At 38.6% G+C, this 23,828-nt stretch overlaps 6 protein-coding genes across 8 annotated transcripts; 5 read left to right on the top strand and 1 right to left on the bottom strand.

Moving 5' to 3' along the window:
- Positions 1-1,856: 1,856 nt before the first annotated feature.
- Positions 1,857-3,614, top strand: LOC126799245 (BAG family molecular chaperone regulator 8, chloroplastic). The gene is made up of 2 exons (XM_050526407.1): positions 1,857-2,499; positions 2,619-3,614. Exons 1-2 carry the CDS (start codon positions 1,921-1,923, stop codon positions 3,381-3,383), a joined length of 1,344 nt encoding a protein of 447 aa, XP_050382364.1. The 5' UTR covers positions 1,857-1,920; the 3' UTR covers positions 3,384-3,614.
- A 308-nt stretch (positions 3,615-3,922) lies between these two features.
- LOC126799839 (uncharacterized) lies at positions 3,923-5,633 on the bottom strand. Its single transcript, XM_050527101.1, has 2 exons — positions 5,286-5,633; positions 3,923-4,257 (listed from the first exon to the last, which is right to left on the bottom strand). Exon 1 carries the CDS (start codon positions 5,588-5,590, stop codon positions 5,312-5,314), a length of 279 nt encoding a protein of 92 aa, XP_050383058.1. The 5' UTR covers positions 5,591-5,633; the 3' UTR covers positions 3,923-4,257; positions 5,286-5,311.
- A 171-nt stretch (positions 5,634-5,804) lies between these two features.
- Positions 5,805-8,746, top strand: LOC126799873 (DNA-directed RNA polymerase I subunit rpa49-like). The gene is given in 8 exon segments (XM_050527138.1): positions 5,805-5,896; positions 6,679-6,951; positions 6,954-7,087; positions 7,232-7,378; positions 7,713-7,869; positions 7,872-8,002; positions 8,307-8,483; positions 8,486-8,746. Coding segments are annotated over 7 exon segments (1,188 nt in total). The 5' UTR covers positions 5,805-5,896; positions 6,679-6,737; the 3' UTR covers positions 8,714-8,746.
- Positions 8,747-8,895: 149 nt separating this feature from the next.
- Positions 8,896-10,964, top strand: LOC126797383 (pentatricopeptide repeat-containing protein At5g39350). Its single transcript, XM_050524021.1, has one exon. It carries the CDS (start codon positions 8,896-8,898, stop codon positions 10,900-10,902), a length of 2,007 nt encoding a protein of 668 aa, XP_050379978.1. The 3' UTR covers positions 10,903-10,964.
- A 3,117-nt stretch (positions 10,965-14,081) lies between these two features.
- LOC126797496 (probable galacturonosyltransferase 14) lies at positions 14,082-18,802 on the top strand. 2 transcript variants are annotated; one of them, XM_050524119.1, is made up of 6 exons: positions 14,082-14,646; positions 15,661-15,716; positions 15,857-16,012; positions 16,279-16,869; positions 17,391-17,693; positions 17,830-18,802. In XM_050524119.1, the coding sequence occupies exons 1-6, from the start codon at positions 14,460-14,462 to the stop codon at positions 18,112-18,114; spliced, it is 1,578 nt and encodes a 525-aa protein (XP_050380076.1). In that variant the 5' UTR covers positions 14,082-14,459; the 3' UTR covers positions 18,115-18,802. The 2 variants fall into 2 exon arrangements, with proteins under 2 accessions (XP_050380076.1, XP_050380075.1); XM_050524118.1 differs by having other exon boundaries at positions 14,083-14,670.
- Positions 18,803-20,387: 1,585 nt separating this feature from the next.
- LOC126798463 (membrane-anchored ubiquitin-fold protein 1) lies at positions 20,388-23,245 on the top strand. Of its 2 annotated transcripts, none has more exons than XM_050525444.1 (5): positions 20,388-20,477; positions 21,072-21,274; positions 22,155-22,310; positions 22,738-22,830; positions 22,937-23,245. In XM_050525444.1, exons 2-4 carry the CDS (start codon positions 21,142-21,144, stop codon positions 22,791-22,793), a joined length of 345 nt encoding a protein of 114 aa, XP_050381401.1. In that variant the 5' UTR covers positions 20,388-20,477; positions 21,072-21,141; the 3' UTR covers positions 22,794-22,830; positions 22,937-23,245. The 2 variants fall into 2 exon arrangements, with proteins under 2 accessions (XP_050381401.1, XP_050381400.1); XM_050525443.1 differs by lacking the exon at positions 20,388-20,477 and adding an exon at positions 20,484-20,637.
- The last annotated feature ends 583 nt before the right edge of the window (positions 23,246-23,828 follow it).

Genomic DNA, 23,828 nt, shown 5'->3' on the forward strand with positions numbered 1-23,828 from the left:
ATTGCTACGATCGATTTGCATCGTCCATGTAATATCGATGAGTCATGAACAAGAGCGATGACAATCGTTGGTGTAGGTATCAATCAAGTGTACGTGCAATAATACATGGATCAAGTGCTAAGAACCGTTGGTGTGCAATCACCAATTGAATTATGTAGTTTCAATTTTTTCAAGTAACTTATTCAAAACACCGAAATGCACTTGTATCAACTTGTCTGATTTTATTAAATATACATTTTTAAATAAGTATTTATATGTATTAATAGTTGAGATTGCATAATAAATACCAGTCCATTTACACCTTGGTGCGTTGAATAAAAATAAATAAATTTAAAAGCATCTTGTATCGATTTGTGAAACTTTAAACATAATTCCATGATTTGAGTACTCAACTTATGAACTAATTGTAAGCTATGTATGTCATCTTTTTCTATTTAGGTCTTTTCATAATTAATTTTTTCATTTTCCCATATTAGAGAAATAAGAATTGAATGAGCTTGAGAGAAATGAAGCAACTTTGTGAATGTACTACCCATTTCATCTTTCTTCATCACCAAGTACTAAAGATAACGAAATAACTAATGAGATGGACCAAGCCCGTAACTATGGCTTAAGATAACTAAGGGAAACAACATCATACTGCTTGGCGGCCAACCATCAATGTTGATTTCTACTCTTATCGGAGGTTTCATCGACGCCATAGTTACCATATTTTGAGTATGGCTAGATGCCGCCAAAGAGAGGAAGACCCCAACCTTGGAAACATGGATCCTTGAAATTGTTAGGATTGCGGCTCAAAATTGATTCATTGTTTGTTTTGGATTCGTTACTTCTAAAGGATTTGGATAAGTTATTCTAGTGTATATATGATTCTTAGAGTTTTCCTTAAAAGTGAAGGTTTATGATTCTTGTTATGAATCTTAATCATATTATAAGTTTGACACATTGTGAGTATATATATATATGACATCAGATGGATGGTTTTAAGTGTGGTCGACAAGACGTAGTCGAGGCGATCATCTCAAGAGATCGTATCTCTTGGTTCAGGGAACAAAGAAGTCAAGGGTGAAAATAACACTTGGGGGAGGCTCTGCATTTAGAGAAATTCTATGAGTATGATATGTTGTGGATCAATTGAGAGTTCAGATATCTAGAGAGTTACAAGTTTTTGAGTGATTTAGATAATTATATATTGTGAGAATTTAGGTTGTGAGGAGAGAGATTATCTAAAAGTATGGAAGAACCAAATTGTTCTTCAGTTGTAATCTTTTTCTTGTTTAGTGCATCCACCATCATCGGAGGACGTAGGTAAAGAATTTTGACCGAACCTCATTAATTATTGTGTTCGCTTGTATTGTTATTGGTTATTGTCTTCAATCAGTTTCGGCCTTGGGCTAGGAAGTTCGGAAAAGTGACCTCATAAACCAATAGAAAAGATAGGATAAGTGGGTTGGAAAAGAAGAGAGATGGATGGTAAAGGAGGCTTGATTCACCATGAGTTTGGTTGGCATAGGAGAGATAATTGGGTTTAATGATTAATCAGATGGATCAAGGCCGTAACTATGGGTTATTATAACTATTTAACACGACCCAAGTGAACCCAAATCTCCGGCAGCCATCAAGCTTCCTCACTCCCATAGATTTCTAAATCCATCCACCACACACAACTGACAAAGTCCGTCCGTTTTCCGATCAAAGTCTCAACTTTTATGGAAAAGAATCTCCCTCTCGGACCCATCGGCATGTGATCCCCGTCATCCCCCATCACTGTCTCAGAGATCAAAATAATATAGTCAAAAGCTTCACTCTATCTACACATCATCCAATCACAAAAACCACATCACTCGGGTCCATTCTTTACCAAACCCCCCAAACCCTATAATCATTAAACCCTACATTTTCACCTCCCAACATTCCCCAATGGCCTCTCACTACCAACCTCACCACCACCAACACCACCCTCCCACCACCACCTCTTGCTGCTGCACCACCTCCTACTCCTCCTCCTCCTGCTGCACCCAATACCCTCCACCTCACTCTTCCCCTGACCCACTTCTCCAAGCCATTGCCTCCCAAATCCTCATCTCCAACCCCCCAGATCCCTACATCCACCACCACCACCACCCCCAAAACCCTCACAAAACCCAAAAAGCCCCCAACAACCCGAAACACCGTCCCGACATCCTAGAACGACAGCAACTCCACTCTCTTGTCTCTAGAATCGAAGCCCTAGAAGCTTCTCTCCACCACCACTCCTCCAACCGCTCTCGCTCTTCCGACTCCTACTCCCTCAGAGACTACGCTGCTCGCGTCATCCAGACCCATTTCCGGACCTTCCTCGTTCGCCGATCCAGGACTCTCCGGCAGCTCAAAGACCTCGCCTTTATCAAGTCCTCCTTCGCCTCTCTCAAGTCCTCCATTTCCAACCGTACCCACTTCGACTTTCACTCTGTTTCTCACAAAGCAATGGCTCTGCTCATCAAGCTCGACTCTGTTCAGGTAAAAAAAACGTTGTTGGGTTACTTGGTTTTTTAACCTTTTTCATTGTTTTTAGTAAAGTTTGATTCTTTTGTTTGGTAGCCTTGAAGTTATTTTGGTTGTTCATGTTGTATATACAGTGTGGTGATCCGATTGTTAGAGATGGGAAGAGGTCTATTAGTAGAGATATAGTTCGGTTCTTAGAATTTATTGAAGGGATTGTGGTGAAAAGGCAGGCGATTTGTGTGAAACCGGTGAAGAATGTGAGGTCGAATGTGAGGCCTGTGCAGAATGTGGACAAGTCGAGGGGTTCGGGTAGCAAATGTGGAGGATCGGGGAGGGATCAGAGGGAGATGATTGGGAAATTGAGGGAGAGGATTGAGAAGATTCGCGGGTTTGCTAGAGTTTCGGAGAATGAGGAGGAGGATGTGGAGCTGGAGGGGTTTGAACATGTGAGTGATGATGATGAGGAAAATGTAGGTCAATATGAAAAGGGGCAGGAGGTGAAGAGGCACGGTTTGCAACCTAAGGTGAAGAAGAGTGTGACATTTGCAGAGGACGGGAATGTGCTTAGGGTGTTTAGCAACAGTGATGAAACGGTTTCAAGTGGTGATGGGAGTGATTCCAGTGACGATCATGGTGAGCGGGTTGGGAACTTTAGTGAAGTTGAAGATGTTAAGGGCTTTGCTTTGGGGGCTGAGGAGGATGATGAGGTGCACATAGAAATAGGTGGATCACAGCAGACCAGTGATGCAGAAAGAAACCCAAGAGCTAGAATGACTCAGAGAAGAGGCCATGGTCAGGGTCAGAATGAGCATTTGTTATTCTCACCTCCTTTGCCTGTGAAGATGGATTCGAAAGAAGATCTGATGAAAAGAAACAAGGGTGTGAAGATTGTGACATGAAGGGTACATCTGAGTTCATTTAGGTTCAACAAAATTGTGGCTATTGGATTGGATTTGATATTAGGCCCTTGCTATTCCACCAGTGTCATTCTAACCATTTAGAATTATCATGAAGTAGGTTTGTAGTGTGTGTTTTCCCCGTCTTTTAGCTGTTGAGAGATTACCTATAAATCTATTGTGTAATATCTAACTTTCAAGTGCCTTCTCTCCTTCTCCTCATGCCTCTGCCTCTTATCAGTCCTATGCTTCAGAAGAGCGAGGCAGCAGTGCATCAGAAGATGCCTTCTTCTAACACTTCCCCTCTTTGAGGGAATAGACGAATCTCTTCTGTTAACTCACGACTCTTTTTTGGTTTCGCAATTGGGCTCGAACATGATTGTGGGGTGCCTAGGTACATGGATACCTAATTCTATTAGCATGCATTAGAGCTGACAAAACCATAAATTGACAGCTGATAAACAGTCGCACAATGAAACAAAATGAAACGAAATCATATTGCAATTTGAAATTTAGAGGAACCAAGAAAGATCAACCTGATCGACTAGAATTCTGGCTAAAAGAGCATTTGACATGAATGGCTATCAATCATTACACACCTTGTTTCCAGAATGGCTGTGTACATAAAACCAATTTCAGATTATTTTTCCTACTTTGACATGAACTCCAACCTAACAACAATAAACTCTGAAAAATGTTGCAAATTATTTGTCACTGAGGAATGCAATCGTCAAACATACTCAGATTTAGTAACTAATTACATCTTCAACCCCAAAATTTAAACTAAAGGCACAGCATAGAAGTTTCTATCTCCTCTCAACTTCATGAACGCATTACAAATTTTCCAAAGGTGATCCATCAATCGATGCACTCTGACCTGCACAAATCACAAACAATTTCATTAACAAAATGTCACAAACTACTAGCAAATTATGCAGCACCAAAACAAATCAAACTACTTTCCAGCATAAAAAGTTAAACAACTACTTCCTAGACACATAGAACCACATAAAAAGAAAACCAGCAACCACAGTGAATGTCACAAGGGAAATTTCCCGTACACTAGTTACAGTTTCAGGTGCCAAGACAGTACAAATAACTCATCCGTCCCCGAAGAGAACTGGAGGTAAGCAATAACATGAACTTTAAGAGTCAATCCCAATGAAATTTTGGACTGTCAGTGATTGAACTTGACTCATACCATGTCACCATGACTAGTCGACTGGTGGATTCTTTTATGAAATCCGAGAATTCTGGTTGAGTTTAATTTGCCTCCTAAAGGAATTGTCTACAGTCTGTGTTTAGTGTTTACAAAACCAGCTCTTAAGATAGCTTATTATATACCAATGGCTACTATGATCCTTTTACGGGTAACGGGGGAGGGATGTACTTAGATCTTTTATTCTTAAAACATGTTTTTAAGGATGTCCGAGATATCTTACACTAGGGTCCTATACCGGATACCTTACACCAGACAATTCTCTCAGCAAACACAGAGGTGCTAAATCCCGATCATGAGCATAACAAAAACAAATAAAGCAAATAGAATACAGTAGACTAGTCATAGCTAAGCACACCCCCATTTGAAACCTCTAATCTTCACTACTATTCTCATCACTCCTTTAATATTCTACAATCATATAATTAACCAAATTACCAGCTAAATATTCATCATCAAGTCAAGCATTTCCCTAATTACCGAGTAACAAGGCATAGCTAACAGTAAGATAATAAAGCTTCAATTTTTTTCATAGACATAACCAACACACAATTCCAAAGGTTTCATTGTTTCAACTTGTAACTCTCCCAATTTTAACCATCAAACCCTAATTCAAATTTCCCAAACCCAACTGAAAAACACTAACAAAACCCTAAAAATCAATGAAACAGGGTTACAATTAGTACCTTTGGACGAATCAAATTCACTAGTTCTAAACCTCCATGACGCTCTTGAGCTTGGGCGCGTAGAGAGAGTAAACCACGGCCTGGCGCGTGGCGACCTCGAGCTGAGCTTTGCCGTCGGAGAAGACGGAGGAGATGGCGGCGGGGTCGGAGAGGCTTCGGTTCTGGTGGAAGGCGTCGACGGCTCTGCGTTTGGTGTACTCTCTGATGTTGTAGTCTGTGAACTTCCGAGCTACGCGGAGAAAGGAGCGGTAGAGATTGAGCACCTCCGCTCGCGACGGAGCTGACGCCGCTGCTGCTGCCGCCATTGATAGTTAGAGAGGGAGACGCTCGAAGCCTCTATTTCTGGGTTTTGTGTTTTTATTAACCTTTCCAGTTCGCAGTAACGACGCCGTTTTATAGCTGCGTTTTATCAAGCTTCCCAATTTGCCGTGGTTTTCATACATATTTACACGTTTGCCACTGGTACTTATAACTGTTAGGGTAGAAGGAGACTAGGAGAGGCCGACGTTTTGTTTTTTTCTGCGTCAGAGAAAAAGAGAGGGAGCTTGTTCTTGGCTTATGTGATTGTGATTGTGGAATGTTGAGTTTGGTTGGTTTTGGGTGGCGAACAGGTATGGTTGTTCTGAGTTTAAGTACTTATAGTCCTTTTGTTTTCTCAGTAGTATATGCGTTTTAAGGTTTCCGTCTCAATGTTACTGTCTCCTTTCTCTCTATGCTTGCTTTTGTTATAATGGGAGTACCCTTCTTTTCTATTGGAGTTATCTTGGATTGGATTGGATTGTTGTTTGTGGTCGAGGTAAGTTTTCGGGACTATTAGAGTGATCTGGGTTGTGGGTTTTTGTTGTTCATTGGTATAATATATATGAGCACTAGAGCTCAAATGCAGGGAAGGATTGATTTTACTATATATGGTCTTGTGTCTATTGCTATTGGTATATGCTTGCTTTATGGTTTTGATTAAGTTCTTTATTAATGGGTGAATCTGTGTCTTTATCAACTGATTTGGCTGTCTTTTCAAAATTTTGTTATCGGTAGAGCATTTTACTTTGAGTTATGGTCGAGTGTGCTCCCATCTGTGGTGCATTTACTTTCTGGTGTTATGTTGTGCTCTTCTCTTTGTTCAATTGAGTGTAAGTGTTTGCTGAGTTCCATATGTGTGTTCCAGTTATGTGATGTTCTGGTTTTTACTGTTTGGTTATTTATTTAACTGAATTTTTTGTTTCATCTTCTTTTGCGTCTGCAGTACGAAGACTGTGCTTGCGTTTTCACGGTACTTAGTTTCTTTTATTTCTTCTTCGGCACAGTTCTTTTTCTTATATTTTTTTCTCCTTCTAAATTTTGATTTTGGGTTTGTGTGAATTGGTAAGTAATGATGGTACTTTTAGCAGTTCAGATGTGGTAAATTGATTATGAGATACGCCTCATTTCCCCAAGCTGTTGCATACACCCAAGATGAAGAAGATGAAATTGGCCACCAAAGACATATTGCTAAGCAAGCTAGAGAAGCCCCAACCTGCAGTCGTCAAAGTCATCCCTGGAAACCCAGAGAGAATCGCACCTTTGGTCGGATATTTCCCATCTGGGTTCGAGCCAGACCCAAATTCAACCAAAGTTGGGGTCTTTAGGCATAAAGAGAAAAGTGGTAGGCTTCAGGTTGTGGTAACCCCAGAAAAGCTAAGGTTAATTTTATCGGGACTAACTATGCTGGTGAGGCGCAGGCTGGAGAGTACTGTTCTTATGGACTTGCTATATTTGATAAGGCGACTCAGTCATTGAAGATCGTGCCTGTTGCTAATAATAAGGTAGCCATTGTAAACTTATGAGTTTACTTATATGATCATCAATTGCTCTGCCATTGCACTTGTTCAAAGTTAAATGATTAATGATCGATATTTCATTGGCTGATTGATTAATGTACGATGTTTTTCTTACTTGTGTTGTTTCAGGTATTTAGGTTTGAACCAAAAGTTCAAGGCATTGATGACTCCAATAAGAAGCCTGCAAGTTTGGTTGGAGAACTTTCTGAACATCAGAAGGCAGAGAAACGTATATAACTTCATAATCTTTATGGAACAAAGAAGTCAATACGGCAGGTAACCCCACATTTTTTCTTTAGCTTTTAGAAGATCATTAATAGCGTGTCTGCATCCGTAAGTGCCTTGACTAAGTTTATCTGTATGAGCATGTTTCTGTTGTACTTTCCAGTAGTATCGTTTGTTATTTTTGATCCATTTTTCTTTGTGATGTTTAGTGCTCAGTTATTTCTTACTCTGCCATTATTGAGTATATATAATAACAAAAATCAAGCATGTTGCGAAATGTTACGTTATTAAATAACAGTGAATGGTTTCAGGTATTTTTTTTCCAATGAGAATGCAGTTGATAGAAGCATTAGTTTGTTAAAAGATTTCATCCTTGACATTGCAGAACAAAAAAATGCAAACGTTGAAGTGTGTATATGATCATGATGATCAAAAGGATTTGGATGTAATCAAACCAGGTATGAACATCAAGGAGGATGACAAAGCTTCCAAAGGCCATAAGGATCGCAAAATCCCACCATTTAATGCTTCTGCCACCACTCCTTATCCACTGGAGAGTGGAGATTCCTCCAAGATAAGAATGAAATATTACATTGTAATTCTGCGTTTTTGGAAGGCGGATCAGAACTTCCCTGCTTTGTTCGCAATCGAATCCATAAACTGGAGCAGATTGAGGTAAGGGTGAAATGTTAGCCGTAGTGTTATAATAAGCTTATTTCTGTTTTGGTGAGTTTAAACTTCTGACTAACATCAAATTAGTGTAGCATAATGCTAAATATAAGTTTCGTGCATTACATACTGCATTACTTGTACATATCAATATAATTGTGTAATCTACTGGCATAAGAAAAGGAAAACATTAGAGATATGGAGCCACGATATTCTCTTAATCTAGTGTGAGTTAAAACTTCCTAGTGTTTCTGCTTTTATCACTTCCCGATCGAAGAGGATAATTTCTATTTTATTTCTCTGTTTGTAGGATGAAGACAAGAAGAACAGGCTTGCTTGTATTTTCTCATATATTATGCATCTTATAAAGTTCAAAGATATGCAGGAGGATGGACATTCCGCTGCAAAGTTCCACAGATTCCCAAATTGTATTAGGGATAAATTTTCAAGCATGTTTGATGCAGTGTCGAGAGGGCTATCCACTGAAAAAAAAAAAATCGTCTCATTAGTTATGTCCTGGTGCTCACTCTATTTGTGGATGTATTCCAAACAAGTTTGACAGACATAGCAAAGGATCTGAGAATAGAGCCTGCAAAGTTGAGGACACATTATGAGAACTTGGGTTGCAAGGTGTCTAAGAAGAACAATGTATCCTCGGTTACCCTTCCTGTCCCTCTTCAATTTCCATCACTGAAGCGCAAGCGAAGCAATAGATGATTTTGGGTTGTTGAGTTATACTCTTGTAATTGTTCGACTCAGAAAATGTTTACCTTCTATTTTTGAGTCTAAATATACTGTGCGGGTTTTATTACTGTGCTTAAACTCGGATTTTCCTTATCAGCGCAAAGTGGCATCTGCTTGTATCATTCCAAAATGCAACATACCCTGCATTGCTTGTCATGAAAAGACGTCCTTGTGAGTCAGGCCTCACTGCCGCTGCAACCCAATTTAAATCACTGCTCCACCACCTCACCGCCACTCCATCCCTCACCAAAGCCAAACAACTCCATGCCAACACCATAACGTCAGGCACACACTCACCTTACATCACCTCAAACCTCTCAAAACTGTACTCCTTATGCAGCCACCTGCAATACGCACGTAAGCTGTTCGACGAAATGCCTGACCGGAAACCGTTCCTGTACAACGCTGTGATAAGAATGTATGTCAAAAATGGCTTACCATGTGAGGCAATGCACGTGTTTGAGCAAATGGTGGCTTCAGGCACGTGCCGGCCGGACCGGTTTACCTACCCTGTTGTTGTGAAGGCCTGTAGTGACTTGTCTTTGGCTGGAGTTGGTGTTGTTGTTCATGGAAGGATAGTAGTTGGTGGGTTTGGTTTGGACATGTATGTCGTGAATGCGTTGTTGGCAATGTACATGAGTTTTGGGGAGAGGGATATGGCGAGGAGGGTTTTCAATGCAATGCAGGAGCGAAGTGTGGTGTCGTGGAACACTATGATCAGTGGCTACTTTAGGAATGGATGTGCGAGGATGGCTTTGAGTGTTTTTGAGTGGATGATGAATGAGGGTGTGGAGCCTGATTGTGCTACTCTGGTTTCCTTGTTGCCGGTTATTGGTTCCTTGAAGTCCAAGGTATTAGGGAGACGGGTTCATGCCCTTGTGGAAGAGAAGGGTTTGGGGGAGAATTTGGCGCTGGGGAATGCACTGCTTGATATGTATATAAAGTGCGGTGGTATGGACGAGGCGCGAGTTTTTTTTGGGAATATGGCTGAGAGGGATGTGGTGACATGGACAACTATGATGAATGGGTACATTTTGAGTGGTGAACCAAGAGGTGCATTGGCGCTTTGTTGGCTGATGCAGTGTGAGGGTGTAAAGCCAAATATTGTAACAATAGCTTCTCTACTTTCGGCCTGTGGGAGTTTGCATCTTTTGGAGCAAGGAAAGTGCTTGCATGGGTGGACTATTAGGCAAAAGCTTGAATCTGATGTTACAGTGGTGACTGCTTTGATTGACATGTATTCAAAAAGCAATTGTTTTGATCTGAGCTTTCAAGTGTTTTCAAGGACTTCAAAAAAGAGAACAGTTCCCTGGAATTCAATAATATCTGGATGCATTCACAATAGTCTCGCCAGAGACGCAATAGAACTTTTCAAACAGATGCGTGTGGAAGCCGTACAACCAAATGAAGCAACCTTGAATAGTCTCTTTCCTGCGTATTCCATTCTTGCTGATTTATATCAAACAATGAATATACATGGTTACCTAGTTAGATCTGGGTTTCTTTCATGCATTGAAGTAGCTACTGGTTTGATTGATGCTTACTCAAGGAGTGGAAGTTTAGAAAATGCTTACAAGACTTTCACCGGAATTTCAGAGAAGGACAGGGATATTGTTCTATGGAGTGTGATAATAGCTAATTATGGAACACATGGCCATGGGAAGACCGCTCTCTCACTTTTCTATCAGATGGTTCAATCTGGGGTGAGACCAAATGAGGTCACATTTACCTCTGTTCTGCATGCTTGCAGCCATGCTGGTTTAGTGGATGAAGGCTTGGGGTTGTTCAGATTTATGCATAACGATCACAAATTGATTCCTAAGGCTGATCACTACACATGCATTGTTGATCTTCTTGGTCGTGCAGGTCGATTAGTTGAAGCTTATGATCTTATTAGAACAATGCCATTTCAACCTAGTAATGCTGTCTGGGGTGCACTACTTGGTGCATGTGTGATACATGATAATGTTGAACTAGGAGAGGTTGCTGCTAAGTGGCTTTTTGAGCATCAGCCAGAAAACACAGGAAACTATGTATTAATGGCAAAAATTTATGCTGCCGTAGGAAGATGGAAAGATGCAGAAAATGTGAGACATGTGATGAACGAAATAGGATTAAGAAAATCACCAGCTCACAGTCTCGTTGGTGTCGGAAACAACTGAAACTGCAAAGTTTCTAGCCTTCAAACGGATGAAATTCTCCGCTTCAGTAGCAGCATCAAAAACAGAATACGGATATGTGATGAAACAATTGTACAACACGCTCTCGATTTAATTGAAGCTAAAGGAAATATTCAGAGAGATTATAGATATGTCTCTGCAATATCAGGCTGTAATATAATAGCTTAGGGTATTATTAGTAGTAGTCTCAAGTCTCAACCGCATTAATTCTGACTTTCTGAGAAACTGATCTATGAAAGATGACGCTGATCAACAGTTGTGACTTGTGAGATATCCAAAAAAAACATCAGAATCGAACCCTTGTTGTATCAGGAGTTGACTACAACTCTTCCTAGTACCATCAATTTGTAAACAAGCCTTGTGCAGACTTCTGTGAATCTCAACCATTGTCTTTAGATCTTTGAGCTCACTTCATTTTTTGTTTTAAGTCATTGAAAACAAATTCACGAAACATTCATCTCTTAACTGTGGGAATTCAAAAAGACGTTTAAACTGTTGAAATACTTGATCGTGAACCTATACAAGGAAGATTGCACCATATCAAGAAGTTGAGCCCCAATTTCTTATTTTCTCTATATCAACATTTCTACAGATCGGGTACACTTGCACATACTCTTCCGTACATCTTAGATTTTTGGGGAATTCTTCATACGTTATGTAGTTCATTTTCTTCTTATGGATTTCCTACTAAGATTACCTACAGTTTTCACTTTGAGAGTATGAAACACGCATTTAGAGGACCGCATATTCTTCTTCTTTTCTTAATTTTCTGTTAAAGCCCCAAGAACATGGTTTAGTCACCTAGCTTTCTGTTTACTCTAAAGCTATTGAATTCAATAACATTTCTTTTATGCAAGTCAGTTCGATAACATGGCCATTCAAATCATAATCATTTTGTTTAGGGGGAGATAAACTAGTAATTTGCTTCAAAACCTAATTTACTGAAGTGCTGTTGGAACAACTTTATGTGGAAAAACCAGACCATCAGACCTCAGGGATGGTCGATCAATGTGAATCACACCAAACATAACATTCTTAGTCTACTCAGACTCAACATTTGGTCATCCAGCAAAAACCGACTATAGTCGCCTTCATCAAACTATGACCTCAACCTTCTTACTGGAAGAAGAAAAAAAAATAGTATGCTAAGCAGATTGTAGTCATTGTAGTATTACTAGTGTGACTGTGTGAGTGGGAAACCTTGTCGCCCACGGCAGAAGACAATGCTTTTTTTTTTCATAGGTGAAGGTAATTAGATGCTAGAAAGAGAAATTACTAGCATACCGTCGGTGATGTAGAATCAATGTCTTACTGGGGGCATTAGGCATTTTGAGGCACCCTGAGCAGTTTTCTCGATCAGTAGGCCTATGTTTAAAAGAAGGGAAAGCACTTAATTAAAAGTAACGACAAATTTTAATTTCTTCCATTTCATGCCACTTTCGAAAAAACATATACTTATCGAACCTTCAAAATAAGTATGATCATCGGAAAATCTCACATAATTGATATTCGTAATCCTTGTGTTATGACGAACTTGAGTTCAAGACGTTTGAGTTTGTAGCTCGCTGGTTCCCACTTCTCTGATTCCGGGCCGCCAGGCCGGTTGTGTGCCCTACGTTTTCTACTTAAACTCATATTTGAGCCGGCATTTTATGATGAGCAAATGTGATGGACAAAAGAAAGATATCATGTGTAGGACACAAATGGCCAAAAGAATATAACCTAATGCGATCCTTATAAGAGCCAGCTGCAACTAAATACAAGCTTGGCAGTGCCGACTTGTCTCCGGAGAGGCTAGTCAGCCCTGGCATTTTATCAACTTGTGGCAACAACGATGTTTGCATCGGTGCGAAAGATTGCACCCAGGAAACCTACAAAAAAAATTTCCAGCCCCACGAATTGACTAGTTTAACATTATGGTAATGACCTGTTCTTTGGACTCTCTCTCTCTCTCTCTCTCTCTAGGATACAAGAATCAAAGCTAATATAGGAAGATTCATGTGGAGGTTGAATGAGATGAATTTGTACCAATTGATGTGTCAATTTTTGCTTCTTGTATAACATACAACCTTTGGTCATTCTAGAATTAGTTTTGGTCACGATCAGGGTGAGGAACGTGTCATTGATATGATCGTGATTTTGGTTTTGCAAAGTGGACGATAGTTTGCCGACAATGCACAAGACTTTGAAACTTCAATTTACCCAAAAGTCGTGGGCGGAATGCAAAAATGACATCAAACATAGTATGACATATTCGCGAGCTACAAACTCACACATTTTAGGGTTAACTGTTTCCTCTTAGTGTGGAGAAGAATCATTTAGTGCTCCTACTTTCGAAACCTATATTACTATTCATAGTTAAATGAACTATAATATAGAAATTAAACTCATATAAATTAGAATCATATAAGAGACGTAACATATTCTCAATTTAACACTATATAAAATATAATTGTTTCGTTATATGATAGTTGTGGTTAAGTTTTTATGACTTCAGTATGCGACATTCAACTAAGAAAAGTGCTAATACCCAACACTTAACCAAACAAAGACGTGAGTCGTGAGATCTCCAACACTGAACCCAAAAAAAGGGCTTGAGATCCCCAAGTAATGACTTTAGTGAAAAGGGTATATAACCAACTCTCCTATCAAGCTTTGAATTCCCCCAATCAGCCAATCTAGCATCAATTTCATCCTTGTGCCCAAAGAAAGCAATGCAAAATGCTTTGTTTTCTGCAACAAGAGATCCCCCTACCCTACACACTACTCTTTCCATCAACCTCAATTGTTTCCACAACTATCTCTATAGTTTACACTACCATCCCAATCCCACACCTGCCCAAATATAGCCACTGAACTATTTACCTTCACTATTTTACCCCACTAATCACCTCTTCCCTAAATTTAACCACTCACTCAAAGGGCCACAAGAGGCTTCACCATGGATTTTACCCAAATTTGGGTCATTCTAAATCTGTCTCCTAGGTCAAACCTCCCCACAATTCCTCCCCTAACACGGTTTGGAGTTTTGACTTGAAATTCTTTTTTTTTTTTAAATTAATTATTTTTCCGGGAAAACGAAATTAGATCGGACTGATCGACCAATCAAAGACGTCACAAAAACAAAAACAAAAATCAAAACCCAATTTTGTTTCTCTCTCTTCTTCCTTCATTCCTCTTCTTCCTCCTCTCTGTTTCTCCCTCTCAAACTTTGATTCTTTGATCCATGGTAACCCAACCCAGAAACCCAAATAGAAATCGTGGGTTGTTCAATTAAGCGAAAAGGGTATTAGAGAAAGCAGAAAAGGTTGAGTCTTTTTGAATCTCCAATGCGGTCTGTGAGAAGACCCAGAAGAAGAAGCAGAGGTGGAACTAGATCTGAATTCGATTTGGGGAATTGGGGCGTTGGGGTTGGTGGGTTTGGATCTAATGGTGAGGGCATTGGTCGCATTGGTGAAAAGTTGGGGTGCTGGTTTTGATAGGGAAGAAGAAGAGGAGAAGAAGAAGGAGTTGTTGTTGTTGGGGCTGCAGAGACGACGATGCAGCTTCACTTCTCGCCGAGCATGAGAAGCATAACGATCTCGAGCAGCAATGGGTTTATTGACTTGATGAAGATCAAGGTCGCAGCTCGTCACATCTCATATAGAACAGTCTTCCACACCATTCTATTCCTAGCTTTCTTGTTGCCCTTTGTCTTCATTCTCACTGCTGTTGTTACTCTTGAAGGTGTCAACAAGTGCTCCTCATTCGGTACTCCTTTTTATTTTTTCGATTTTTTGTTTGTTTTTAAATCAGCCCAATTTGCTGTTCCCAGCTTTTAGTTTTCCACTGTTTTTGTTTGCTTGGATTGTTTTTGTGTGTGACTGTGTTTGGTGGATCTCAGATTCCTTGTTTTAAAGGTTTTTGTTGTTGTTGTTAGAAGGGTTGATTTGATGGACCCTATATCGAATTCTAATGTATCAATAGAATTAGAAGCATTGGCTACATGTCTCATATATGGCTAGATTGAATTGAATTAATCCGTTGGGGGATTGATTGTATTGATTGGTTTGATAGGAAATCTGTCATGGAACTTTCTGTCGGTAGAGCAATCTAATTGTAGCTTTAAAGATGGTCGAAATCACCAGTTTCATTTGTTCAGTGTATGTTTAAACGTTTTGTGAATGAAGTGTTTGAACTGTTCTGTTATGATCTCTTGTACATTGGTTGCAGTCTTGATATGTTCATTCAGTTTTAGATTTGTGGGGTGATGAGGTGAATAGCTCTGTTGTGTTGATTTTGATATCTTTTGAACTTAATAGCTAATGGTCAAACTCTTTCCAGTTGTGCTGTCTTCCCCTTTTTTTAGATTTTTGTAAATTACATTTTAAGCAACTGATTTGAAAGATATACTTCAACTAAACTTAAAACAGAATGGCTGGTTTTCAAAAAAAGAGAGAGGCTGATTTCTTGACACCATACTGGAACGTGTTAGGGACTCAAAATACCTTTTGTTTTGAATTCTGGATCTTTCATTGCTTTAGTTCAATGAGTTTACTATCCCTATCAATGGATAGTGTGTTGTTTCCTTTTGTTTCTTATTACTTCAGCCGCATATACTTGCCTTTTTTTCCTGTTTTGATGGACAACCTTTTTTACTTGTCTTTGCCTTTCTTTGCACGCTGTAAACCTTGCTATATTTATGTAGTGATTTCATATTGAACTTGTGATTTTCATTGTTGCTTTACTCCCCTGTTTCAGATTGTTTAGGTAGGCGCTTGGGACCAAGGCTTCTTGGTAGGGTTGATGATTCAGGGGTAATGACTTTTTTACCCAATTGCTATAAATTTCTTTTCTCTAGCGATTGCATGTAGAACACATAATATTTTAGTTTTAATTTAATTTAACCAGTACATTGTCATATTATCTAATTTGCATTTCTTTTATGGGACTGCAGAGACTGGTTAGAGACTTCTACAAGGTTCTCAACCAAGTGAACACTGAAGAGATCCCAGCTGGTCTAAAGCTGCCAAATTCATTTAATAAACTTGTTTCAGAAATGAAGAACAACCAGTATGATGCAAGGACATTTGCTTTCATGCTAAGAGCCATGGTATGTTACTATCTCATATTTCTTTATTTTACTTTGTTTCTTTCCTGAGTGGGAGTAGTTGTGTTTATTCTTTTATCATATCATGCCATATCTCACTATTTAAGGGAGGTTGGTGGGAAGGTGTGGCATGTCTGTTTGTATGTGTGTGAGGTATGTTCATGAAAGGGAGAGAGGGGGCACGATCAAACACAAACAATTGAATTTTGGCCAACTGTTGTGACCTTTTAACAAAAATGCTGAACTTTTTGCTTTTGTTTTTTGTGTAGATGGAGAATTTTGAAAAGGAAATCAGAGAGTCTAAGTTTTCGGAGCTGATGAACAAACACTTTGCGGCAAGTTCCATACCCAAAGGCATCCATTGTCTTTCTTTGCGTTTGACTGATGAATATTCCTCCAACGCTCATGCCCGGAAGCAATTGCCTCCTCCAGAGTTACTTCCGTTACTCTCTGACAATTCTTACCACCACTTTATTCTATCAACTGATAACATATTGGCTGCTTCAGTTGTTGTTGCTTCTGCTGTCCAGTCATCTCTCAAACCTGAAAAGATAGTCTTCCATGTCATTACTGACAAGAAAACTTATGCTGGAATGCACTCCTGGTTTGCATTAAACCCCGTCTCCCCTGCTATTGTTGAAGTGAAAGGTGTCCACCAGTTTGATTGGTTGACAAGAGAAAACGTTCCAGTTCTTGAAGCTGTTGAAAATCAAAATGGGATCAGGGATTATTACCATGGGAATCATCTTGCAGGGGCCAATCTCAGTGCTACAACTCCACGAACATTCGCATCAAAATTGCAGGCTAGAAGTCCCAAATATATATCATTACTCAATCATCTTCGCATCTACATACCTGAGGTAACTCTCTTCTATATTAATCCTCGAGATTTTATAAATTATTATGTTATAAAGAGATGATACTTAGTTTAATGCTTAGTAATAGATAAAAATCTGTTTTGGGTTAATAATTAATTAAAATGCTTCCACTCACAGAAAAGTTTATTTACAAGATATTTATAGGAATATCTGAATCAAGGGCTGGTGCATTGACCCTCAGACCGTTGATAAAATTGGATTGATACTCCGTACTTATTTAATAGTGTACCCTCTGTCATATTTAGACAACAATCATCAGAAACATGATTTATGTCAGTAGCATAACTAGCATCCTTATAATGCTTCTTTATAACTTGCATTAAAGAAACCTATTCCTTAAGAGCCATTAGCTACTTTTTATGTGGCTGCGGGGTGGGGTTTGTTTAGCAATTTGTATTATTTCTTCTGAGACCTGATTGCATTGCTTATTTGTAATCTGTAGAAGATTTTTTATGACCTTAATAATGTAAAAGGCGAGGTTGCTAACCATGTATTTTGGACAGCTCTTCCCAAACCTTGACAAGGTGGTTTTCCTAGATGATGATGTTGTGATTCAACGAGATTTATCGCCACTTTGGGACATTGACCTCGGGGGAAAGGTCAATGGAGCTGTCGAAACTTGTAAAGGTGAAGATGAGTGGGTAATGTCCAAGCGGTTCAGGAACTACTTCAATTTTTCCCATCCCCTGGTAGTGAAGAATTTAGATCCTGAAGAATGCGCATGGGCTTATGGGATGAATATCTTTGATCTTAGTGCGTGGAGAAAGACAAGTATAAGACAAACTTATCATTCCTGGCTGAAAGAGGTAAAATATTCAAGCTTCTCCTACACACTTTGTTCTTTTGTCCATCGTGTTCCTGAACTCATGTTTATTTGCAAATTAATATTTGCTGCCTAAGTATTTATAGCTGCAATATACAATTTTTGGGTTTCCTGTGCAGAATCTGAAGTCAAACCTCACTATTTGGAAGCTTGGAACCCTACCACCAGCTTTAATTGCATTCACAGGTCATGTTCACCCAATTGATCCATCGTGGCACTTGCTTGGATTGGGATATCAAAATAACACCAGCATTGAAAGCATTGAAAAGGCTGCAGTTATTCACTATAATGGTCAGTCGAAACCCTGGTTGCAGATTGGCTTTGATCATCTTCGGCCATTCTGGACCAAATACGTCAACTACTCCAATGATTTTGTTAGGAACTGCCACATCATGGAGTCATAGTTGAGCAACTGGAGGAGCTTAAAATAGGAGAGATAGGAATCGGAAATTGCGCCGTTGATACAATATTCTTGAAGTTTTTTGCAGCTCGAAAAATTTTCGAGATCTATTTGAGAAGACATACAGACAATTCACTTAAAGGTAAAACTTCCCAGTTCCAGAATCACTGTCATGCCTTCAATTCTACAGACAATGACCAGCATCCATCTCACTGCATGAGATTCATTCTTTCGTTCTGTAACATAGCAATCTGCTCGCATTTTTTGATTGGAAGAAGGATAGTATTATTGGTCCGGAAAGGGGGTTTTGCTTGATTTCTTATCACATATATCAGAATAAAGTGAAATTCGGAAGATCTGCCTATTCATTCCATCATATGGTTGGTATAGGGAAGAGAAAGACTAGGACAGGTCTTCTACGAGGCTCTCTCCCATTAGCCCAGATATGTTTTTCACTTTCAATTATATTTTCTTTCCCCCAAATCTTTTGCTGCCTTCATTTTTGTTAGCACCCATTTCCTCCCTCTTTATTTGATATCATGATGTTGAACTTAGGAGTAGGTCATGGAGATTGCTCTGTTACAGTTCCCATTGAATTGGGGAACTATTTTTAGGTCATATATCCGTATTTGTTTATGTACTTTTCACAAGAGACATTTAAATGTGCAGATAAATTCTTTTCCTCAGATTCATATACCTGGTTCTTGAAATTTCTACATTTTTGCTGTGCAAGTTATTGAATATCGATGCTAAAGGAAATTAAGGTCTGATTAGGTATAGCAGATTTTTCGTAATTGCAAGTCAGGCATCTAGAAAATCGAATGATTAGTATGAGCCCGGACTCTGGAGGCTTCAAAGTTTCAACCTTTTCCAAGTGGCCATTATAAAAAAACAAAAAAAAGGTCTATAGTGACAGATCTTATTCAATAGTTGGAAAATATAGCCGACGGCAAATATCTATGTCTTTTAATATATTAATCCCAGATTCCCCACCACAAAACTAACTTGTTTGAGTTCGTTTGAGACTTTGAGGATATAAGATTCTCGAATAGTTGATGGTGATAATTAAGCAACCCACGTCTTTATAAGTTAAAATTTGGTCGACCAAATTTGGTAGTTCTGATATTTCAATGTATATGGGGGTTTTCTTGTGCAGGTTGCTTGTAGAAAAACCCCTAAATAAATTGACCCGCATTCCAAAAACAAAAGGAAATTGACCCACATTTGATAGTTTGCTTTCCTTTAATTAGTTTCGTGTTGGGTATAATTTAGTGAATGATGGCTTCATGCATCATTTAGTGGCACTTGGTTTATAACAAGTTAACAACTAATTGATTATTCCGAAGGTCTAAATGGAAAGAACTTTTAAGTTCTCGGACAATATAGACGTCATGGTGGCCTCAGCTTCTACCTGCCCAATCAGGCAATCATCACTGAATCACTGATACCCCCCGTTGTACTTGTACATTGTATTTATTTGTGACAGATTTGAACCTTGGATTCAGACTCTGTTTTGCTGAAAGAAATGTACCTGCATGTACCAAACAGCATTCATTCTTGGCGGCCTCCACTAGGTAACACCCGAGTTTATGGTTTTTTGTACGGCCTCAGATCTAACCGATAATTTCCAAAAGATACAACGGAAAGTGCAATGGTGAAAACCAAATAGTTTTAATCGCATTGTACCAAGATTTTAAAAAGGATGTATATTAGTAAAGTGACATATAACGGCCAACATCTCATTCAGTATCTCATACGCATATTGTTTCACATATGAAATTATGAATATTGTGATTTTACGAATTTACAACAGTAGAAGTAGAATGAATTATATTATGTACGGACAAACACATTTTTTAAATTTTATATGTAAAAAATTTGGACTAAATATATGTTTTGACAGGTAGAGGAAACAACGACCTTTCTCCTTCTGTCCACTACCACTTCAATGATCGGGCGGCAGGTCCAGTCTTCTCTTTCACCATTTCTATCTATCTCTCTTCCCTTTTTTCTTTCATAACTTGGTCCTAAAGATAAAAGTAGTAACCCACAAAAGAAGGAACTACTAGGGTCCCAAAGATTTCCTCAACTCAATTCTACTTCTACAATAAATCCATGCATATATAGGTTCGTTCGAGTCTCTCATTTTACTTTGCTGACACCATTTTGGTGCTCCTCTCAATTTAGCTAAAGCCAAAAAGTTCACATATTTTCATTTTTATAAGAGAAAAAAAATTATATATATATATAGAAGAGAATGTGTCTATTTCGAGAAGGCTACTAGGCTAGGGAGATAGGAAGGAGAAGGCAAGAATGGTTATTAGTCATTGACCACCGATTTAAAGAGACTTTGAAAACTCCGAAACAGTAAGGCTATTACTTCTCTCCCTACTACTTGCTTATTCTTTTATCTTCTTCATTAATTAATTTAAACCCCAAATCGACTTCTTCTTCCTTCCTCATCATCTCTTGGATTTCTGAGCCTTCCTCCGACTTTGAGCCAGACCCAGATCAGTTCTGCATCCAAGTAAGATTACCCAGTTTTAAATTTCGTATCTTTTTCAGTGTTTGCTACTTTGCTTTGTGCTGTTCTTGACCCAAAGTCGTCTGCTTTATTGGATTCTGGTCACACCCATTTGAAAAAGGTTGCTGATTTCATGGATGCTGATGATTCATAGCTGTTTGAGACGACCCACCAAGAGTTTTTTGTTCTTTCGGAGTTGGGTTTTCTTTTGTGCTTTGGTTGAGAAAGTCGTCGTCTTTATTTTGATTCTTTGAATTCATGGATTGCTTTGATTTCACAGCTAAATTGTAGCTGTTAACTTGTGCATGAGTTTTGGTGTGGACCGTGTTGTTTATTTCCTTATGCCTTTTGGTGTTATGTTGTTTCCTTATTTGGATTCTTGGAAATCTTTGAAACGCGTTGAATTTGAATTTAGTGTATTGACTGCTTGCTTGTAGAAAAAGCACTCCCAATAAATTGAGGGGGTGGAAGAAGGAGAAGGAGAAATCTTTGAAGCGTTTGAAGAAGATGGCTGGAGTGCAGGATCAATTGGAGATCAAGTTTCGGTTGAGTGATGGATCAGATATTGGCCCCAAAAGCTTTCCTGCTGCTACAAGTGTGTCAACCTTGAAAGAAAGTATTCTTGCGCAATGGCCTAAAGGTTTGATTTTGTATTCTTTTCTTCTTAGCTTAATAGCCGGCATCATATTCTTCAGTGTTTGATTACGAAACAAATTGATTCCAGCAAGCTTAAGTGTAAAGGATTCAGGGTTCAAATTGGATTAGTTCACATCAGATTTTGGTTCATGTTGTTATCATTTTCTTTTCCAAATGTGTACCTTAACCAGTGTTACACAAAAAATTTGATAATTGTCTGTTTGGGATGATCTTATGAACACTTCGAGATAAATGAAAATGGTATATTGCTATTGTGGTTACACTTCCACTTATGTGAGCATTAGATGTATTGTTTTATTAGAAAACCATGCTTCCATGGCATATATGTTATATGTTATACTTCAGAACCCTTTTCCATTCTCAAAACTACACCATTGTGATGGGGGATGGCAGCAAATGGAGCTTTCTGTGTTTTTTTTTTTTACAATTCTTCTCTATTTAAGTTTTGTTCTAGTTCCATATGATGTTATCTGGAGCAAACCTTTTGCTCGAGCAACAATGTCAATGCTGCAGTTAATTTGCCTGGGCTACTCATCACGGACATGTGTATATTCTTCTAGAGGCCGAAGCTTTTCAAAATTTAACATCTAAGTGAAGTTAAACGATTCTGTATGACAGAGAAGTTAACTGCCTTACTCTTTACATGCACTTTTATCTGGAGACAATTTTGATGGTGACATGGATCATGGCATGAGAGCATTACTTAGCATGAATGTTCAAAGCTAAAAAACATGTTTTCCATGCTCTTTAAACTTTCTAACCACCATCATAATATTTCTCTTCTGTTTTTGTTCTCAGGCATGAATTCTTGTTACTCGCTTAACATATTTCATCTAATGACGCAAAATTTTCTTTTTGGACAGAAAAGGAAAATGGTCCCAGGACTGTTAAAGATCTCAAGCTGATAAGTGCAGGAAAGATATTGGAGAACAACAGAACAGTTGGGGAATGCCGAAGCCCAATAATCGATGTACCTACAACCATGCATGTTGTTGTTCAACCACCTACTGTGGAGAAAGGTACGAGTATATTCCTAGACTTATGGAAAACCGCTACGAAATTATGTTGGGCACAGAAGACACGTTTTTTTCTCTTCTTTTCGGGTCTCAAAGATACATGTTTCTTTCCATTTTTTATTTGTTCTGGAAGAAACATCACATTAGTATACTGGTTCCATGTGTGTAAATATGTAATTGAGGAGGTGGAAAAGGTCAAGGTTTTGGTGGGTTTTTGTAGATTTGCAAATTTTTGCAAATCTCAGAACACCATATGTTAAGGCGCCCCTTTTATATTGACCAACTCCCTCCCTAGTGAAAGCACCAATAGAAAGCCTAAATCATCCGATAACCCTTTCAAATGCCACTTAACAGACCGGTGATATCTTTTTCTTTTTCTTCTACAGTTCTATTGGACCTATAATTTGATGTGTATCCTTTACTTTTGCAGAAAAGAAAATGACAAGCGAACCGAAGCAGAACAAATGTGTTTGTGTTATATTATAGTTTGCAGTTCAAATAGTGGGGATAACATCATTTTTAGGTGAGTTCTTCTGCTGCTATCCCTTTCTTTGATAATCTTTCTTGCACCTCTAAATTTTATAGGTTTGGCCTAAATATTGTCTTCCTTTCTTTCTTTTACACTGTAGGTAGAGAGTTGGAGCTAGTGAAGAAACTGGATTTGATGAAATTGATTCAACAACATTGGAAATATGCAGGCTTCATAGAATCACATGTCATTGTTTGGTTCAGGTCGATCATACCCTGTTTGTTTTCAATACATTAGACTACGCAAATCAAACAATTTTATATAAGATTTTTATGTAAAAAGTTCACGGGTGTACCTACTGCGTTTCTTTTCATATATTACATTTCACGTTTCATTCACCATGTATAAATATTGATGGATGGTCTTGGAAATCATACTTTGTGATAGAGGAATTGCCGGTGTTCTTTGAGTTGCCAAGTATTGCAATATGTACTTTTGACTCAACCCTCAAAATGTAGTACGTTGATGCAATCAAGCCATTGCAGTCTTCATTTTGGATTGTAACTCGGTCTCTGCAGATGTATCTTTTGCATTTGATTCACGGCAGTCGTAATGTTTTCTTAATCTGATCTATTTTAAAGATTAAGAAGCAAGCAAGGAATCATGCAAGCTTAATATTTTAACACATGACAGGAGGAGATACCCTCCTAATTACTAATCAGTGTGAATTGAAGGCTTAGATTCAACTCATCATACCTTGCGTGTTTGGAAGGTATATCAAGACTTGCTTTTATGTAATCTTTGAATCCCCATGCCATCTGAAGAACTTAAATTGAATATTTTGTCTTGGATCCGGGGTTTATCCCCCCTGTATTTACGGAATAAGATATGTAAAATGCAACAGTTCAGAACTGTGAAGAAACATAAAACGCTGACGATGACACTAGTTAACTAGACACCATCTTCAAGTGAGTCATTGTTCTTCAACTAGTATAAATGCATGTCAACTTCTTTATTTTCAGACCAAAAAATAAAATCTTTATTTGTATATA

This window comes from Argentina anserina, chromosome 6 (assembly GCF_933775445.1).
Source record: "Argentina anserina chromosome 6, drPotAnse1.1, whole genome shotgun sequence".
NCBI lineage: Eukaryota > Viridiplantae > Streptophyta > Magnoliopsida > Rosales > Rosaceae > Argentina > Argentina anserina.

What these genes read in the sequence shown, in the direction of transcription:
- LOC126799245 (XM_050526407.1), top strand. Translation starts at nt 1,921, where the DNA reads ATGGCCTCTCACTACCAACCTCACCACCACCAACACCACCCTCCCACC. An exon ending in TCAAGCTCGACTCTGTTCAG is followed by an intron (nt 2,500 to 2,618) that starts GTAAAAAAAACG and finishes TTGTATATACAG; the next exon opens with TGTGGTGATCCGATTGTTAG.
- LOC126799839 (XM_050527101.1), bottom strand. Translation starts at nt 5,590, where the DNA reads ATGGCGGCAGCAGCAGCGGCGTCAGCTCCGTCGCGAGCGGAGGTGCTC.
- LOC126797383 (XM_050524021.1), top strand. Translation starts at nt 8,896, where the DNA reads ATGAAAAGACGTCCTTGTGAGTCAGGCCTCACTGCCGCTGCAACCCAA.
- LOC126797496 (XM_050524118.1), top strand. Translation starts at nt 14,460, where the DNA reads ATGCAGCTTCACTTCTCGCCGAGCATGAGAAGCATAACGATCTCGAGC. An exon ending in CTTTCATGCTAAGAGCCATG is followed by an intron (nt 16,013 to 16,278) that starts GTATGTTACTAT and finishes TTTTTTGTGTAG; the next exon opens with ATGGAGAATTTTGAAAAGGA. An exon ending in ATCATTCCTGGCTGAAAGAG is followed by an intron (nt 17,694 to 17,829) that starts GTAAAATATTCA and finishes TTTCCTGTGCAG; the next exon opens with AATCTGAAGTCAAACCTCAC.
- LOC126798463 (XM_050525444.1), top strand. Translation starts at nt 21,142, where the DNA reads ATGGCTGGAGTGCAGGATCAATTGGAGATCAAGTTTCGGTTGAGTGAT. An exon ending in TCTTGCGCAATGGCCTAAAG is followed by an intron (nt 21,275 to 22,154) that starts GTTTGATTTTGT and finishes CTTTTTGGACAG; the next exon opens with AAAAGGAAAATGGTCCCAGG. An exon ending in ACCACCTACTGTGGAGAAAG is followed by an intron (nt 22,311 to 22,737) that starts GTACGAGTATAT and finishes TTACTTTTGCAG; the next exon opens with AAAAGAAAATGACAAGCGAA.